The sequence below is a fragment of the Anolis sagrei genome, chromosome Y, assembly GCF_037176765.1.
Source record: "Anolis sagrei isolate rAnoSag1 chromosome Y, rAnoSag1.mat, whole genome shotgun sequence".
Taxonomy (NCBI): domain Eukaryota; kingdom Metazoa; phylum Chordata; class Lepidosauria; order Squamata; family Dactyloidae; genus Anolis; species Anolis sagrei.
This window is the reverse complement of record NC_090035.1, coordinates 64,414,787-64,432,653: the sequence shown is the minus strand read 5'-3', so window position 1 is coordinate 64,432,653 and position 17,867 is coordinate 64,414,787. Positions and strand designations below refer to the sequence as shown.

General features: G+C 43.9%; 1 protein-coding gene across 2 annotated transcripts in view; it reads left to right on the top strand.

The window, feature by feature from the left end:
* Positions 1-10,092, top strand: part of LOC137095401 (retroviral integration site protein Fli-1 homolog) — a 46,039-nt gene extending 35,947 nt beyond the window's left edge. Inside the window, exons 4-9 of one of the 2 annotated variants that reach the window (XM_067462027.1) lie at positions 333-536; positions 2,463-2,546; positions 5,219-5,284; positions 6,536-6,595; positions 8,268-8,315; positions 8,968-10,092. In XM_067462027.1, coding sequence (XP_067318128.1) covers positions 333-536; positions 2,463-2,546; positions 5,219-5,284; positions 6,536-6,595; positions 8,268-8,315; positions 8,968-9,467 — 962 coding nt within the window. In that variant the 3' untranslated portion in view covers positions 9,468-10,092. The remainder of the gene's footprint in view (positions 1-332; positions 537-2,462; positions 2,547-5,218; positions 5,285-6,535; positions 6,596-8,267; positions 8,316-8,967) is intronic. The other variant, XM_067462028.1, reaches the window with a different exon arrangement.
* Positions 10,093-17,867: the final 7,775 nt, after the last annotated feature.

The following is a 17,867-nucleotide window of genomic DNA, read 5'->3' as shown; positions in this document are numbered from 1 at the left end:
CGAGGTGTTTTGGACTTCAACTCCCACAATCCCTAACAGCCAGTAGGCTGTTAGGGATTGTGGAAGTTGAAGTCCAAAACACCTGGAGGGCCGAAGTTTGCCCATGTTTGTTCTAGAGCCTATTTCATAGTCTTAAGGTTTTGATCAATTACAATTCTTTAAAAGTTCTGGTGAAATCAAAAGCTTCTGTTGTCTTATTGCTGAGTTTGACATTTCCATAGTCTTACCTCTCATTATAGTAGTCATATATCTCTGAATCCAGTTTGACAGCTTTGTACTTTGCCCTGCAACATCGTAATGCTATTACTCCAAAATTTGTCTCTCTCCTACAGACCCTGGTGTGTGGACGCATGATCATGTCCGTCAGTGGCTGGACTGGGCAGTGAAGGAGTACGGCCTTGTGGATATCGAGATCAGCCTCTTTCAACATATAGATGGCAAGGAGCTGTGCAAACTTGGCAAGGAAGGTTTCCTACGCCTCACCACACCATACAATGCAGAAGTGTTGCTGTCTCATCTCTCCTACCTGCGCCAAAGTAAGACCCGGGGCAGGATTGTGGTTGGAGACAAATTCCACCCTTGGATATTGGAGCCCAGGTCAGGGAGGTACAGGGTATCCAAAAAGCTATATGAGGCCCATAATCTCACAGGGAAATGTATGTATTGACTATATTTATACCCCACTCTCTCTCTAACCCTGAAGGGGACTCAGAGTGGCTTATAAATAGGCAACCATTCAATGCCACGTAAACAGACATACAAATAAAATAAACTGGCCACATGACCTTGGGGATGTCTATGGACAATGCCGACTCTTTGGCTTAGAAATTGAGATGAGCACCAACCCCCAGAGTCGGACACGACTGGACAACCTTTACCTTTACTATACATTAAAAACCATAAAGCTAAAAACATCAAAGCTTTAAAACCAATTATTAAAACCACGCAATCCAAAATCGTAGTCCAGGAGCCATTCCGGTAATAATTGCACTTATTGCACTGAATTTACTGTTCAAAGACTTGCTCCCACATCCACGTGTTTAATCTCTTTCTAAATATCAGGAGGGAGGGAGCTGATCTGATATCGCCTGGGGAAGGAGTTCCACAGCCGAGGTGCCACCACTGTGAAGACCCTGTCTCTCATCCCCACCAACCATACCGGTGAAAGAGGTGGGACTGAGATCAGGGCCTCCCCAGAAGATCTGAACCTCTGAGGTGGTTCATAGACGGAGATACGTAAGCTGGGCCAGAACCATTTAGAGCAGTGGTTTCTAACCTTTTTTTGACCAGGGACCACTTGACCAGGGACCTCTTGACCAGGGACCACTTTGACCAGGGACCACTTGACCAGAGACCCTTTGACCAGGGACCACTTGACCAGGGGCTACCTGACCAGGGACCACTTTGACCAAGGACCACTCTTCAACATTAGTACCAGAAGGGTTACAAATCAGTTTTTGGTCAACTTTAGATTCGGTTTGGGGGGCTGATTCAGAAAATTGCACTGGATAGACCACATCAGCTCTAGTTTCTGATGCAGAACATACGCTATGGTCAGCGACAGAGAAGGAGTGGCAGGCAGCATGAAAGGAGTACGAAAAAAATTAAAAATAAAAAGGAAGGAGACTCACAGACCAGATTTTTGTCCTTGCGGCCCACAGGTTAGGAACCACTGGTTTAGGGCTTTATAGGGTAAAGCCAACACTTTGAATTGTGCTTGGTAGCAGACTGGCAGCAAGTGGCCCCAGCCCAATTTATCTGTCCAAATGCATCTTGATCTATGAACCATCACGGAGATTAAGATCCTCCAGGGAGGCCCTCCTCTCCGTCCCGCCAGTGTTGTAGGCACAAATTGGTGGGGACGAGAGAGGGGGCCTTCTCAGTGATTGCCCCTCGGCTACGGAGCTCCCTTCCTGGTGAGATCAGATCAGCCCTCTCCTATCCTTCAGAAGGATAGTAAAAACTTGGCTGTGGGACCAAGCTTTTGGGACAGTACAATAAGGCAGCAATACGAAAACTTACCATGCCAACCAGAGTCAATGCAGATGATTGAGACGGTTTTAACAGTGCTTTTTAATGCTGAGATAAATGATTTTAAAGTTTATGTATGCATATAGTCTATTTATGTCCCGGGATTGAATGTTTGCCGTTTGTATGTTGTGCTCTGCCCTGAGTCCCCTTCAGGGTGAGAAAGACAGAATAGAAATGTTAAAAATAAATAAATAAATAAGTTTTGATTAAAGTTTATTTTTAGATTAACATTGTTTATTATTCTTTAACTTTGTGGTCCCTTCTAACAACAACAACAACAAAATCAAAGTTGTCCCTGTCAAAAAAAGGTTGGGAACCATGGGTACAGATGATATTGCTATGTAGACACCATTTATTCCTTTGTCTTTGAGATCAAAATGTCTTGGCCATGTTTTGCTAATCACTCTTCTGTTTTTCTTTCTCCACAACAGGCAGCCCCACTTTTACGTATCCATCTGCTCCAGTCATTACGCAGCAACCACCCCCTCCACCACCAAGAACCCAAGTCAAAACCGGTGAGCTGATGCTACAGCCATTGCCTATAGTAAAAACATAGTTGTTCTGAACCATTCCGAAGATCCTACTGATAATAGTTGGTCCTCCATATTCACAAAATCTGCACCCACAGATTCTGCCATTGGCAACCTATAAATATTCATTTTCCCCCACACACAAAAAAACCCCAAACAAATATTGATTTTGCCATTTTGTAAAAGGGACGCCACTTTACTGCATCATTTTATGTAATGGCATTTGAGCCTTTGGTAACCACAGGGGCCCTGGAACCAAATCACAGTGGATACCACTCTTATGGAGCCCCTGGTGGCGCAGTGGGTTCAAGCACTGAGCTGCTGAGCTTGTTGTCCAAAAGGTCGCAGGTGCAAATCTGGGGAGCGGAGTGGGCTTCTGCTATTAGCCCCAGCTCCTGCCAACCTAGCAGTTCAAAAACATGCAAATGTGAGTACATGAGAGTAGATGAATAGGTACCGCTCCAGCAGGAAGGACGTTGTCTGTGGACAACGTCGGCTCTTCGGCTTAGAAATGGAGACGAGCACCACACCCTAGAGTTGGACATGACTGGACTCCATGTCATGGAAAAAACTTTACTTTTACCTACCACTCTTATGCTGGCATGAGGTGTATGTGGAATGCATATGATAAATGTGTACTTTCACTTGGCAAGAAGTACCAGTAGATTGAATTGAGGATAAAGACTATTTATTTATTTATTTATTTATTTTTCATGGTAAATCAGTGGTTCCCAACCTATGGTCTGTGGACCACCAGTAGTCCGCAAGAACAAAAATATGGTCCGTAGCTTCACCATTATTACACCAGTGCCTCTAAACAATGTGGCAACAAGAGAGACTAGTCTCATGAAACACTCTTATACTGCCAAGGCAACAGGGATGTCAGGAGGGGAGAGGCGGACTACCCACAAAAGATTACTACTACCACATCAGCTCTTGTTGCTGTTCATTCGTTCAGTCGTTTCCGACTCTTCGTGACTTCATGGACCAGTCCACGCCAGAGCTCCCTGTCGACCGTCATCACCCCCAGCTCCTTCAAGGTCAATCCATTATTTATTTATTTTATTTATTTCACAGTTTTCTATACCGAGCTTCTCAACCTCATTGAGGGACTCAGCCCGGTTTCCAGCCATAAAAAACATATACACTCATTAAAATATCATATATCACAAATTACAAAAACAACTTTAAAAACACTATATATAAAACTACAGTGGTCAGTCGTCCTATTAAGATGGATCTACATCAACTTCCATCCAGGGTCCTATGGTGTTGTCTCATTCATTGAAGGCCTGACTCCACAGCCACGTCTTCACCTGTTTCCTAAATGTTAGGATGGATGGGGCGGTTCTGGCCTCCAGAGGGAGAGAGTTCCAAAGTCGCGGGGCCACCACCGAGAAGGCCCTGTCCCTCGTCCCCACCAGGCGCGCTTGCGAGGCCGGTGGGACCGAGAGCAGGGCCTCTCCAGACGATCTTAGTAGTCTTGATGGTACGTAGGGGAGAATACATTCGGAGAGGTAAACAGGGCCGGAGTCGTTTAGGGCTTTATAGGTCAACACCAGCACTTTGAATTGTGCTCGGAAGCTAATTGGCAGCCAGTGGAGCTGGCGTAACAGCGGAGTGGTGTGCTCCCTGTACCCAGCCCCCGTTAGTAATCTGGCTGCCGCGCGTTGGACTTGCTGCAGCTTCCGGACAGTCTTCAAAGGCAACCCCACGTAGAGGGGTTGCCACTTCCAGGATAGCATCCATCTATCTTGCCCTTGGTTGGCCCCTCTTCCTTTTTCCTTCCATTTTCCCCAGCACAACTGTCTTCTCTAAGCTTTCCTTTCTTCTCATGATGTGGCCAAAGTGCTTCATCTTAGCCTCTACTATTCTTCCCTCCAATGAGCAGTCAGGCTTTCTTTCCTGAAGTATGGACTGGTTGGATCTTCTCGCGGTCCAAGGCACTCTCAGAACTTTCCTCCAGCACCACAGTTCAAAAGCATCTATCTTCCTTCGCTCAGCCTTCCCTAAGGTCCAGCTCTCACATCCGTAGGTGACTATGGGGAATACCATTGCTTTAACTATGCGGAGCTTCGTTACCAGTATGATGTCTCTACTCTTCACTATTTTATCAAGATTGGTCATTGCTCTCCTCCCAAGAAGTAAGCGTCTCCTGATTTCCTGGCTGCAGTCTGCGCCTGCAGTAATCATTGCATCTAGAAATACAAAGTCTGTCACTGCCTCCACATTTTCTCCCTCTATTTCCCAGTTGTCAATCATTCTTGTTGCCATCAGCTCTAGATTATTAAATATGGTTTTGTGTTGGTGAGCAGATGGTGACTACTGGATGGCATATGGTCTGTATCAGAAACTAGAGCTGATGTGGTCTATCCAATGCAATTTTCTGAATCGGCACCCCAAATAACCAAACCAAATCTAAAGTTGACCAAAAACTAATTCGTACCCTTTTGGTATTAATGTTGGAGAGTGGCCCTAGTCAAAGTGGTCCCTGGTCAAAAAAATGTTGGGAACCAGAGGTAAATGTTGATAAAACACATAGTTGCTTCTCCTGTTTTCCAAAATTGTGCTTTTGACCCCTGCTGTGGATGATTTGTCTTGCCCATAAAATGACACCCTTGTCTAAGTTGGGCAACTTTTCTTCTCTTTTGGTCCAGAGTCTCCATATGAGGAAATACGGAGGAGCAGCTGGGGCAGTGGTCCTATCAGTGCATCTTCCAAAGGTACCATTCCTTTCGCAGAAGGGACATTGTGAAGGTGTCCAATTTTAATTGGATTGAGTCTTGTAGTGAAAAAAAAGCATTAAATAGGCTCCCCGACCCCCAATTTTTAAATGAGAAAAAAAGCCTATTTGAAGGCCTTTGAAAAGTTTTTTTTATTATATTGTTTGCCACTACCTCAACTAAACTGCAACTCTCAACTTAACTGCAATCTTCTTTATAATAGCTGGGGAGATATGGACTATATATTATTGCGATTTATCCCTATTGTCTTGGTTTTGAATGAGTAATTGAGGCCTCTTAGTTTGACAAAGACCTGCAAGTCATAGAGAGACTGGTTTATTTTTATTTATTTATTTATTTATTTATTCATGTCAGGAGTGACTTGAGAAACTGCAGAGTTGCTTCTGGTGTGAGTTTATTGATGTACATCAATAAAGCTCCCTCACTCTTTTGAGCCCCCGGTGGCACAATGAGTTAAAACCTTGTGTCGGCAGGACTGAAGATCGACAGGTCGAAGGTTTGAATCTGGGGAGAGTGCAGGTGAGCTTCCTCTGTCAGCTCTAGCTTCCCATGCGGGGAGATGAGAGAAGCCTCCCACAAGGATGGTAAAACATCAAAACATCTGAGCATCCCCTGGGCAACGTCCTTGCAGACGCCCAATTCTCTCAAATCAGAAGTGACTTGCAGTTTCTCCAGTTGCTCCTGTCATGAAAAAAACCACTTTAGAGTCTCCTAGAGTGTATTCCTATGGGGCTTGCTGATATAGGTGCCTGCACATAACAATGTAGAACTCTTTCTTGCTTCATTTAAGTTGTAAATAACTCATATGAGTGCTGTTTCAGGAAAATAAGTGTTTCAATTTTTTGATACTTTATAGCCATATACAACTGGAGTAGTGGAGGGTTTCTGTCAAGGAATACCAGTCTGAATAGCTTATATGAGAGGTAACTTGTCTCTCTGACCAACACTGAGATAGAACTAATATTGTTGATTCTGCTGTTGGGATTCCACTTGATCAATATGGGATATGCCAGGCTAGATTTGAGATGGACTTAAGAGATTTTGCTTCCAGAAAAAACAAGATGGAGCCCCCGTCCATTTCGTGTACTGAAACCGCTTTTCACATATTCCAGCCAAACTCCCCTATCAAAAAGACACAGTGCAGACAGTTAAATAAGGCCATTTAATCACAGAAGCATTGTCATTTGCTGCTCTCTTTAATGCTTCATTTTCTTCTCTTCCACCTTTGAGGTTCCCCACCACAGATCCAGAGTGTGAGTCGAACTCCTGATTCAACACGTGTTGCGCCAGGTAGGTTTCCCCCCAAAGGAATGTCTACCTTTTCCTATCTTAGGATTGCCAGCTATTTAAAAAGCCTCTGTTAACGGTATCATGATCTGTACAGTATATTGCATTTCCATGCTGAGAACATCACTTGGGAACAAGTGGCTCTCCCATTGTTGAATGGCTGTTTCCACCAACTGTTGGCACTGGCCAGATGGACTGACGATGATGGGAGTCCAGCAATGTCTGGAGAGCAAAAGGTTCCTCAGCTTTAACCTTCTCCTTTCTGTAGATCCCAGTGTTAAAGAAACAAGCAAACTGAGCTGATTTCTTCCTGATCACATGACTTGTGGGGTTTTTGGAATGATGGTTTGATGGTGGCAGTAAAGATGATATTCTTAGAATGGTCTCTAAGCAGCTTCTTTTGCTCTTGTAGATGATAGAAAGGGACACTGTGGATACTTTCACATCACATAGGGCCCATCCAGACAATACCTTCATCCCAGGAGTTTCCGCAGCAAACAGGAGGGTGGCCAGATGCCATTCCCTGTAAACCCAGAAGCAATTGCTACAAAAGGCAAAAAACGTGAGATTTCCAGGTGTGGGAATATCCAGATCTTCATATGTCTGGATGTCCTTGCAATCGGAAATCATGAGATTTTTATTATCTGAGTTTGTTAGATGCTTGTTCGTGATTGGTTGGTTCCTAAAAAGAAGGTGACACTTGAGTAGAAGGCAAAAAGTTTGTTTATGTGCCAGAAACTTCATGAAATGTGTGGCAGGCACAGTTTCTCTGACCTGCACAGACTGGAACTTTTGCGGTGAATCAGATAACCGAATCTCCGCACATCCACATCTCTAAAAAAACTGCCGGTTTCCAACAAAAGTCCTATTTTGGCCATCTTGGGAGCCTCTAAATCTCAGAACAAAACATCATGTCTGGACAACAGAGGCAGAAATCCCGGGTCTGTATGTGGACCTCTTCTGAAATCCCGGGATTTATTGCCCTTCACTAAAACCCGTGTTTTAGTGCCGTTTGGAAGCGCCCTAAGTAGACGGCAGAAGAAGGGAAATAAAAAACGTGGAGGGTTTTGTCTTTACTGCCTGGATGTTCTGTGTTGTAGAAAGTCAACCTCAACCTTCAGATTTTTTTGTATGTAAAGTAGACAGATAAGATGATCTATCAAATAGAAGATGCCTTCCATTAAGGGACTGTTCTATGTCAAGTAAGACTGATTGCTACCCTAGGCAGGCCAGGAGTAGGACTGTCAGACAAATATTGGAGAAGGCTCCTGCAACTTTAATGATTGAAGGGGATTTCAGCCAGGATTGCTGGTCATGTAAGCAACATCTGGTGGACTTCTACACAACCATTAAAAGAGCAGGAGTACCAGCTATTACTCTGTACCTATCAACTCAATGTTTTGTCTGTGTCCCTAAACATATAGACAGATACAATATCAGGGTTGTTTCATCTGCTGAGCTGTTTTTATAGAAGCATAGACCTTTTCAGTCCAGAGGTACATTCAGTCATGAGAGAACTGTTTGTATTCTGAAGTAGCCTAGCCCATCAGAGGTAGGCTGAACCTCCAAGTAGGGCTTTCCAGGTATTGGGAAGAGGCAGAGCTGTAGATGGGGAGAGAATCTTGGAGTGCGTTTGACTCTAGTCCCTCTCTGATTCCCTTCTCATTCTCACCAGATCCATACCAGGTCCTGGGACCCACCAGCAGCCGCTTGGCAAACCCAGGTGGGTCCAAATGTCTCTTATTTGGAGGGATTGGGGAACATGTAGAAATTGCTTAGGGGGTTCCTTCTTTTCCATGTAGAGAACATTAGGGAAGAAACATTCTGTCTGTTGAATGTTTGCTATCGTTTCAGATCAAGAAGTCATGGGGTAGATAGCAAATATATGGTATTTGTTGTAGAGGCAATAAATCTAGATAAATTAGCCAAGACATCTTATATAGAGGAAGTTCAAGCAAAAAGGAATGGTGGGAAAGAGTTACGTGCAAGCTTGGTTACACTGATCTCCAGTGGTCTTCTCCATTGCATTACCCTCTGCATGTGTTGGACTACCAATCCTAGAGTACCTCAAGCAAACTGAAAGGTATAGTCCAATACATATAGAAGGCATAAAGTTGGGGAAGGTTAGTGGTTCTCAAACTTGAGGTTCTGAGATGTTGGGTTTGAGCTCCAAACAACATGGCCAGTGACCAGGGATTCTGGGAACTGTAGTTAAAAACATCTGAATTCAAGATTGTTCTTCCTGTCTGGCCAGTCTGGTTGGCAATCCATGGCATCTCTCTGTGCACTGGTTATAGAAAGGTTGAGCCCATGTGAATTCACTCGGCCTGCCCTGCTACAAACCGAAGTTAACTCTGTTGTTGTCTCCCTGACAGGCAGTGGGCAGATCCAGCTGTGGCAGTTTCTCCTGGAGCTGCTGTCCGACAGCAACAACGCCAGCTGTATCACTTGGGAAGGAACAAATGGCGAGTTCAAAATGACAGATCCTGATGAGGTGGCGAGGCGATGGGGCGAGCGCAAGAGCAAGCCCAACATGAACTATGACAAGCTGAGCCGGGCACTACGCTATTACTATGACAAGAGCATCATGACCAAAGTTCACGGAAAGCGTTATGCCTACAAGTTCGACTTCCAGGGCATCAACCAAGCCCAGCAAGGGCAGCCCGGAGAGCCTGCCCTGTACAAGTACCACCACACGGACTTACCCTATCTTCCTTCTTACCACCAGCAGAAAGTGGGCTTCGGCTTGAGCCACACCAATCAAATGCCCCCCTCATCCACTGGCTTCTTTGGGGCACCTTCCCCTTACTGGAATTCCAGCAGTGGAAATATCTACCAAAGTCCCACCATGCCACGGCAGAGTCCCTACTACTAGTCAGCAAGGGGTCCAGAGATACTTGAACTTTTTCTGTCAAAACTCGCCACTCAAACAACAGTCAATTCCAAGAACCACGAAGTATCATATAAATAAAGAGGGGTGGTGAGTACCTGACCACAAGCAATGGGACTTTCCCTTCCCTCTGCTCTTTCTGCAAAGCCATTTGTTTTTCTTACATACCATGGGACATGGCTGGAACCCCTAAATGGCTGGATCTTCTATTTGCACATATAGTATGGAAGGAACTAAGTGTTAGAAGAGACAAGGAGTTGCATTGTATCTCTAAAATCTGTATCCCTTGGTATGAGGGATTGCTTGCTTATTAATGTTTATTGCAAATTGCCTTGGGCAAATGATCACATGGTATCTTGCTCCCAGTTCCATGCCCAGAAGCCAATTAGACTATGTCTTCATTCCTATTTCAACACTTGTGAAGCCGCAGTGCCCCACACTGTTTTGAGGGCAGCAGGCAAGCTTAGGGGACAGAGTACAGACCATTGCACACCTTGATCCAAATATTAGGTTGTCGTTACCATCTGAGGCAGATGCTACAACTTACCTTATGATAGTCTTGGCCCTAAAAATTTCCCTGTAAATTTAGTAAACTGTAATGCATTCATAGTCATAAAACCGAGCAGTATACTCTGTACTGCTGTCAGTCAGTGGTTCGAAGCTGAAGTGGAGAAGTACACAGTCAGTGCCATCACTTTAAGTACAATAGAGTTTCGCTTATCTGACATAAACAGGTCGGCAGAATGCCGGATAAATGAAAATGTTGGATTATACGGAGTCTCCTACTGTTACCTGTCTAACGCTGCGCTAGACACCTACTAACAACAGGAACTGAAAGAGCCAAGGCAGTGGTTCCCAACCTGTGAGTCACCAGATGTTTTGACCTTCAACTCTCAGAAATCCTAACAGCTCGTAAATTGACTGGGATTTCTGGGAGTTGTAGGCCAAAACACCTGGGGACCCAGAGGTGTAGAACCACTGGGTTAAAGCAAGTCAATGCTTCAGGGCTAGAGCAACCCAGGAGGAAGTGCCCAGATATGGAAGAGGAGCGTGGAAATCACAGAGGGAAGGAGGGAGGACGCTTCTGCTTCCAGTCCTGTCTCTTTTCTCCCTTTCCTCCCTCCTCTTCCTCCTTGTATTACCTTTTTCACTTATTGGGAATGGAGAGAGAGTTGGGGAGTACTCCTTTAATTGAAGGGGGAATGCTGGAGAAAAAAGGAGGTGTCGGATAAGAGCGTCGGATAAGAAGAAATGTCAGATAAGCGAAGGGTGGATAAGCAAGACTCCACTGTATTACATTTTTGGTAAGCTTCAGCTTTTTCAGCATTAGGGCCCATGTTGGGCTCAAATGTACTTTTGTGGGCCCATGGCAATTTTCCCACAGATGTTTTGGTGGTAGATCATTGGAGTAGCCCATCTTTAATAATCTGTAATGGACTTGACCAATCTCCCAGCAGACCAGACCAGACCAGACCAGTGCTAGACTAAAAAAAGACCTGGAAGAGAAATACACGAGACAGGTGCTCTGATCTTTCTTGTAACATCAGATTCCCCCTAGAGTTAAAAACATTTGGTGGGGTGAGATATAAATGTGATGGGAATGATCCAAAATGGCATTTACTATTTTGCTTTGTCCTGTAGGCAACATCTGCCATCTGTTTGGGGAAAGAGCCGCAACTGGGGAGAGTCACTACTATTGCGTCTTCCCCCTTTTTTATTATTATTATTATAATGGGTTGTTGTAGGTTTTTCAGGCTATATGGCCACGTTCTAGAAGCATTCTCTCCTGATGTTTCAAACCCTGCATCTATGGCAGGCATCCTCAGAGGTTGTGATGCAGGCAAAATGTCAGGAGAGAATGTTTCTAGAACATGGTCATATAACCCGAAAAACCTACAACAACCCCGTGATTCCGACCATGAAAGCTTTTGGCAATACATTTATTATAATGTTTTCATTTCGTGATTCTTGTTCTTTGGAGAAAGATGAAGTATGACAAAAGATGCCTATAAATACATATGTGAAATTCAATAATAAATTTGGAAGGAAATTTGGTCTGCTTTAAGCATTAGGAAATTAAGAATTCAGCTTAGAACAGATGTGGAAATCTGGCCCTCCAGGTGTTTGGGACTACAACTTTCATAATCCTTTGCTACTGACTGGTGGGAATTTTCATAGAAACATAGCATCATAGAGTTGGAAGAGACCTCATGGGCCATCCAGTCCAACCCCCTGCCAAGAAGCAGGAAAATTACATACAAAGCACCCTTGACGGATGGCCATCCAGCCTCTGTTTAAAATCTTCCAAAAAAGGAGCCTCTACCACACTCCGGGGCAGAGAGTTCCACTGCTGAACAGCTCTCACAGATATAAAAGAAGCACAGTTTCCTGTGCTTCTTTTATATTGAGGTTAAAACTTTTGATTTTCTAGATGTTGTGGAGTTAAATTCCCAGAAGCCCCAACCAGCATAACTAAAGGGAATGGATTGTGGGAGTTGGAAGTTCAGGACATCTGGAAGTCCACGGTTTCTCTACTACTGTTTTACCATCTCCTTTTCCCTCCCCTTCAATGAAGTATGATCAGATTCATTTCATGAAGAGGGAATGATTTAAAACTGCTTTAGTCTGCAGTTTAGATATTCACGAGGTAAAAAGCATGTGACACCAATCTGTAGCAAAATGAGGCAACAGACCACACTGCATCATGTGAAAAACTGGGTTGTTTTTCAGAGTGATCCATAAAAGACAAGTATCTGAAGGACCACATATGATCCACACCTCTTTTAAGACTTTAGGGAGACGGGCAAAATGGGACATCCAGCCAATTATATAATTTGGAGCTAAATTCAGCAAAACAGGGAGACATGCTACCACAACAAATTGAATGTGAAAAGTCCGAAGAGCCTTGGATCTCAGCAAGAACAAAAGGAATGACCGATTCCAAATGTCTGTTTTGTTGTTGTGCCACCTCAATTCCTTTGTATGTTCACATTACTTTAGAGTGGGACTTGCTGACAATAATTCAGCACAAGGGAATTCTTAGAAGGTGGAGAACAAAAATACCAGAGTATTTTTATTGCAGTTATCACTAATTAAGTCTTAGGATGGGAGAAACGACAAAAATTAGGAAATTGTCAAATAATTGTGTCTTGGGGAAGTGGTGCTCCCATTAAAAGTGCCTGAATATGTAACAAATGTATGCTTGTGAATACACCTCCTAACAAATCACACATTTTTGTTCTTTTGAAATACATTTGTTTTGTACAAGTCCTCTTTGTATTAAAGGTTGTTATAGTATAATACAAGCTTTCTGGATTTGATGGGGAGACTCAAAGACACTTGTTTTAATTGGTGAAAGAATCAAGAGAATGTTAGTGTTTACTGTTATGTTGTTTATGCATGCCATGTACTTTGCCTCCATCGTCTCACTCATCTACAAAACCTGTTGTTAAGGCGGCTACAGAAGAGACTGTGTTGTCACAGGATAAGCATAAAGCAGTTGTTCCCAACCTTTGGTCCTCCAGTTGTTTTGGACTTCAACTCTCGGAAATCCCAGCCTGTTTACCAGCTACTAGGAATTGTGGTAGCTGAAGTCCAAAACACCTGGAGGACCAAATGTTGCGAACCACTGGCATAAAGGAATCCCACCTGTTCCCTTAGCTTTCCAAACATTGGGTTGTTGTAGGTTTTTTGGGCTGAATGGTCATATTCTAGAAGCATTCTCTCCTGACGTTTCGCCTGCATCTACAGCAGGCATTCTCAAGAGGTTGTGAGGTCAGACCTCACAACTTCTGAGGATGCCTGCCATACATTTTCCAAACATTTGTTAAGCAACATTTCCCTAGAACCTTTACACGAGCTTTCCCTTGCGTAGCACCCTTGATGTGCTTTGGGTGACAATTCCCACCATCCGCTGCATGACCAACAGCACAAGATACATACTAAGGAGATGTCAAGAAGTTGAGCATAAACAAAATAACAGCTGGAGGGCACCAAGTTTCGAGTTGCTGTCCTTTGCAGGATTGTGAGGAGAGAACACACAGTTCATGCAAACCTCTGAGTAGACCTGGCATAAAGGTAAACGTTTCCCCTTGATACTAAGTCTAGTTGTGTACGACTCTGCTGGGTGGTGCTCATTTCCATTTCTAAGCAGAAGAGCCAGCATTGTCCATAGACACCTTCAAAGTCATGTAGCTGGCATGACTACATGGAGCGCAGAAATTACCTTGCATCTACACAGAATATGATTGCATCAGCAATGAACAAGCTGTTTCAAGGAAGCTTATCTAATGTTACTGATTTTCTCACTGGGGAGCTTCTGATAAGGTTCTAAGAAACATTAAGGAACACAGGATGTGGCCTGGTACCAGGTAATAGAATTGGTCGATCAAGTTCAATATAGCCTATATGATAGCTGATGACAATAAGATCCAATCCTTACTCTAGACTGACCAGCAACATCTCCCTGAAGCTTTCCTAGACCCATCCAAATATATTACCTGCTGTATAAACTGGCAAAGTGTGTACTCTACCACTTAGCTGGAGCCCCCGGTGGTACAGTGGGTTAAACCCCTGTGCCAGCAGGACTGAATATCAACAGGTCGCAGGTTCGAATCCGGGAAGAGCGCGGATGAGCTCCCTCTATCAGCTCCAACTCTCCATGCGGGGACATGAGAGAAGCTTCCAACAAGGGTGGTAAGACATCAAAAACATCCAGGCGTCCCCTGGGCAACGTCCTTGCTGACAGCCAATTCTCTCACATCAGAAGCGTCTTGCAGTTTCTCAAGTCGCTCCTGACACGACAACACCCCCCCCCCAAAAAAAACCCCACTTAGCTACACCCTTTTCTCCATAAGATTCTTTTACAATGGTCAGAATTCTCTTAGCAACATATGTGAGTGCAGACCTCAGTTATGTATGCAGCTTTTTTTAATGCTGCAGGGATTGGCAGGCCCCTCACCTGACTATGAAGTCCTTGAAGCCACCTCACACAGCCAATTCTGTGCTTATTTATGATCAGAAGCACATCTGGAAGCTGATGTGAGTCCCCTCTGCGGTAAGATAGAACAGGGTAGAAACACAGTACATAAATAAACATTTACATAGTGAGAAGCACAATGACAAAATCAGCAGTGAGCTTTATGGAGGTGCTTCAGAGGGCTCGGCGCTTTTGTCATCATTGTGTGTCCAGCTACAGCAGGGGTCCTCAAACTAATGCCCGCAAACCAAATTGTTTCCTTGCCCCGCACTGAACTTTATACTTGCTGCTGCTGCCGTTTGCATCCTGCCACTACCACCACCTTCTTCTAGCTCCCTCTTAACTCTCCTTTCCTCCATTTTCCTCCAAATTGGAGGGAAAAAGAAGGAAAACAAGGTAGAAAAGAAACAGAAAATATGATGCAGCAATTTGAACCTTTGCTCTGAACCCACTGGGCGCCTTTAGGTTAGTCCCACTCTCTCAGCCTCAGAGGAAGACAAAGGCAAAACCACTCTGAACACATCTCAACAAGAAAATTCTGTGATAGGGGTGCCTTGGGGTTGCCCTAAGTCTAATAGGACTTGAAGGCACACAACAACAACAACAAACCATAGCCGCCCCCGCCTCCCCATTAGTCTGAGGGACCTGTTTAATATGTTTGAAGGTCCCTGGGCTACAGGAATACAGCCAAGCTATAGGGGACAGTTTACACTAAGTTACAGGACGGAATATGGTTCGGTCTAGTGTAGGTCCACACAGATATTTACAATATACTGATGGGAGGTAGGATTGAGGGCAGTGAGTCACATCATTGGTCACCTTAGCCAATTTTGTCTACAGAAAGATTGCTTTTGGACTACAGCTCCATAGTCCCTCACCACTAGATATTGGGCACCTGCAATCCATGGTTCTAAATGGTTCTAAAGTACTTACAAAACCAGGGGGCGCTGGTGCTTTGTTTCTAAAGTGTTTCTAAAGTTTTGGTGGTGAAAATTTCAGAATTCTAACAAAACTCAAAATTTCACTATAAATGGCAATTTCTAATTGGTTCTGTCATAAAAACATGCCAAAAGTTTATTATACTGAGAAAACTTTGTCTTTGTGCAAGGGACATCACCCTATAGCACATTTTGGTTTGTTGAGTCTCCACCAATTTAACAAAGCTTCTGCCTCAAAAATAAAGTTTCTGGAGTAAAGACCACACAGGAAATAACACTTTCAAACCAGGAGCAGATTTTCTTTATTATTAATTTTTTTTTACATAAAAACTTTGAAAATTCACCAAAAATCAGTGGACAAGTCAAACGTTCTGAAATTTGGTGCGCTAACAATGGTGAAATCTTGACAGTTTTGTTAGAGTTCTGAAATTTTTGCCACCAAAACTTTAGAAACACTTTATAAATAAAACACCAGTGCCTCCTAGTTTGTAAGTACTTAGAAACATGGATCACACATGCCAACTAGATATACTAAATAGGACAAATGGGAATTATAGGTCTAAAACATCTGGCTGGCCCAAGGTCCGAACAGCAGCTCTTCAGTTTTGCATAGGGCAGTCTATCCTAGGCCCTGTTTGAGGGTGAAGCTGAGGCCTTTCCAGTGATATGCTTTGAAATGCAGCCCTGAAGTCGGAGACCTGCTCCTTCCTGTTCAGTACTACTTAATGAGCCTTCCACAATGAACTTGTCATCCCCAACCAAAATGGCCATAAGGGCACTCATGCCGAAATGCAATTCAGCCAACTCCATTATAACGTCTCTTTCACAATTACTAGGATTCCTTAGAAGAGAACTGCCGTCATTTCCTGAAAGATGTGTCATGCCCCATAGCCTGTTGGTTTCTTTCAAAATCACCACCACCATTGCCTTCTATGACTCCAACTCTATTTATTTATTTAGCTAAGAATGCAGTACTGTTCCTTGATCCCCATTGCAGCTGCAGCTTGCCCCCTATAACCATCGCCCCTGCTGGGGTCAAAGCTCCCACCTTCCCCTGCTTTCTCCCATCTGCTTCCTGCTCTTGTGTCCTAAGCTGTGGCTGTGTTTCCTGTTTGTCCAGCCAAGACAATACAGACACTTTGTCTACAGCAGAAAGGCAAAACCATGAGGGTTGCAGAGCAGATGGGTCAGACAGTAAAAGCCAGGGAGGAAGTGACTTTCCTTCCCTGACTCAGTGCTGTTATCCTCCCTTCTGGAAGAAACCCTCCTTTGCCCTCTCAGAATGACAAATGCATGTAGTCTGATAGGAATCCTATTTCGCTTAGGGAGCAAAAGGAAGGGCATTAAAATAACTGAAGGATAATTGGGGCATCTTATGCCGACTCTATTGTTGATGGTGATCTCTCCGCTCAGCCCAAAGTCAAATGTCTTAAATGGCTGATAATGAGGTCCAGTTCTCATAAAAAAGCAGTTATGTACATTGACAGAAACACAACAATTAATAGTATCCATGCTGCCTAATAGGAGGAAGACCAGTGGCATCTAGAAGGCCTTGGGTAGACAATAAGAAGATCTATATCATCAACCTATTATGGAGGTTAGTCCAAGTAAATTTTGACATTAAACACAATTTTAAAATGTTTATATTAGAGGTTACTATGTTCTAAAAGTCACAGAATCATAGTTGAAAGTAACCTCGTGGGCCATCCAGTCCAACTCCCTGCCAAGAAGCAGGAAATTCACATTCAAAGCACGCCTGACATATGGTCTCAAATATATTCCTCCACCTCTTCTCCTTCCCATGAGTCCTCTTGACCTTTCAGTATTTACCTAAGTTAGATCAGCACCCTAAGTAACTTTCCAATCTTAGAATGGAGTTCCTACAATAAAGCTAAGCTTGTTTCCCAAGTCATTGATGTGTTTGCTTCTTAAATCAATTTTTCTAACTACTGTATTCACAGTAACACCATTATCTCCATCTTGGGTCCTGCCTGTATAGGATATCTTTAATTCTCCCCTGACAGATGGCATCCAGCCTCTGTTTAAAAGCCTCCAAAGAAAGAGCCTCCACCACACCCTGAGGCAGAGAGTTCCACTGCTGAATAGCTCTCGCAGTAGGGAGTTCTTCCTCACATTCAGGTGGAATCTCTTTTCCTGTAGTTTTGAAGCCATTGTTCTGCATCCTAGTCTCCAGGGCAGCAGAAAACAACCCTGCTTCCTCCTCCCTATGACTTCCCCTCACATGTTTATACATGGACATCATGTCTCCTCTCAGCCTTCTCTTCTGCAGGCTAAACATGCCCAGCTCTTTCAGCTGCTCCTCAAAGGGCTTGTCCTCCAGACCTCTGATGATTTCAGTCGCCCTCCTCTGGACACATTTCAGCTTGGCAACATTCAATTGTGATGCCTAGAACTGGACACAGTGTGATTCCAGGTGTGGTCTAACCAAGGCAGAATAGAGGGGTAGAA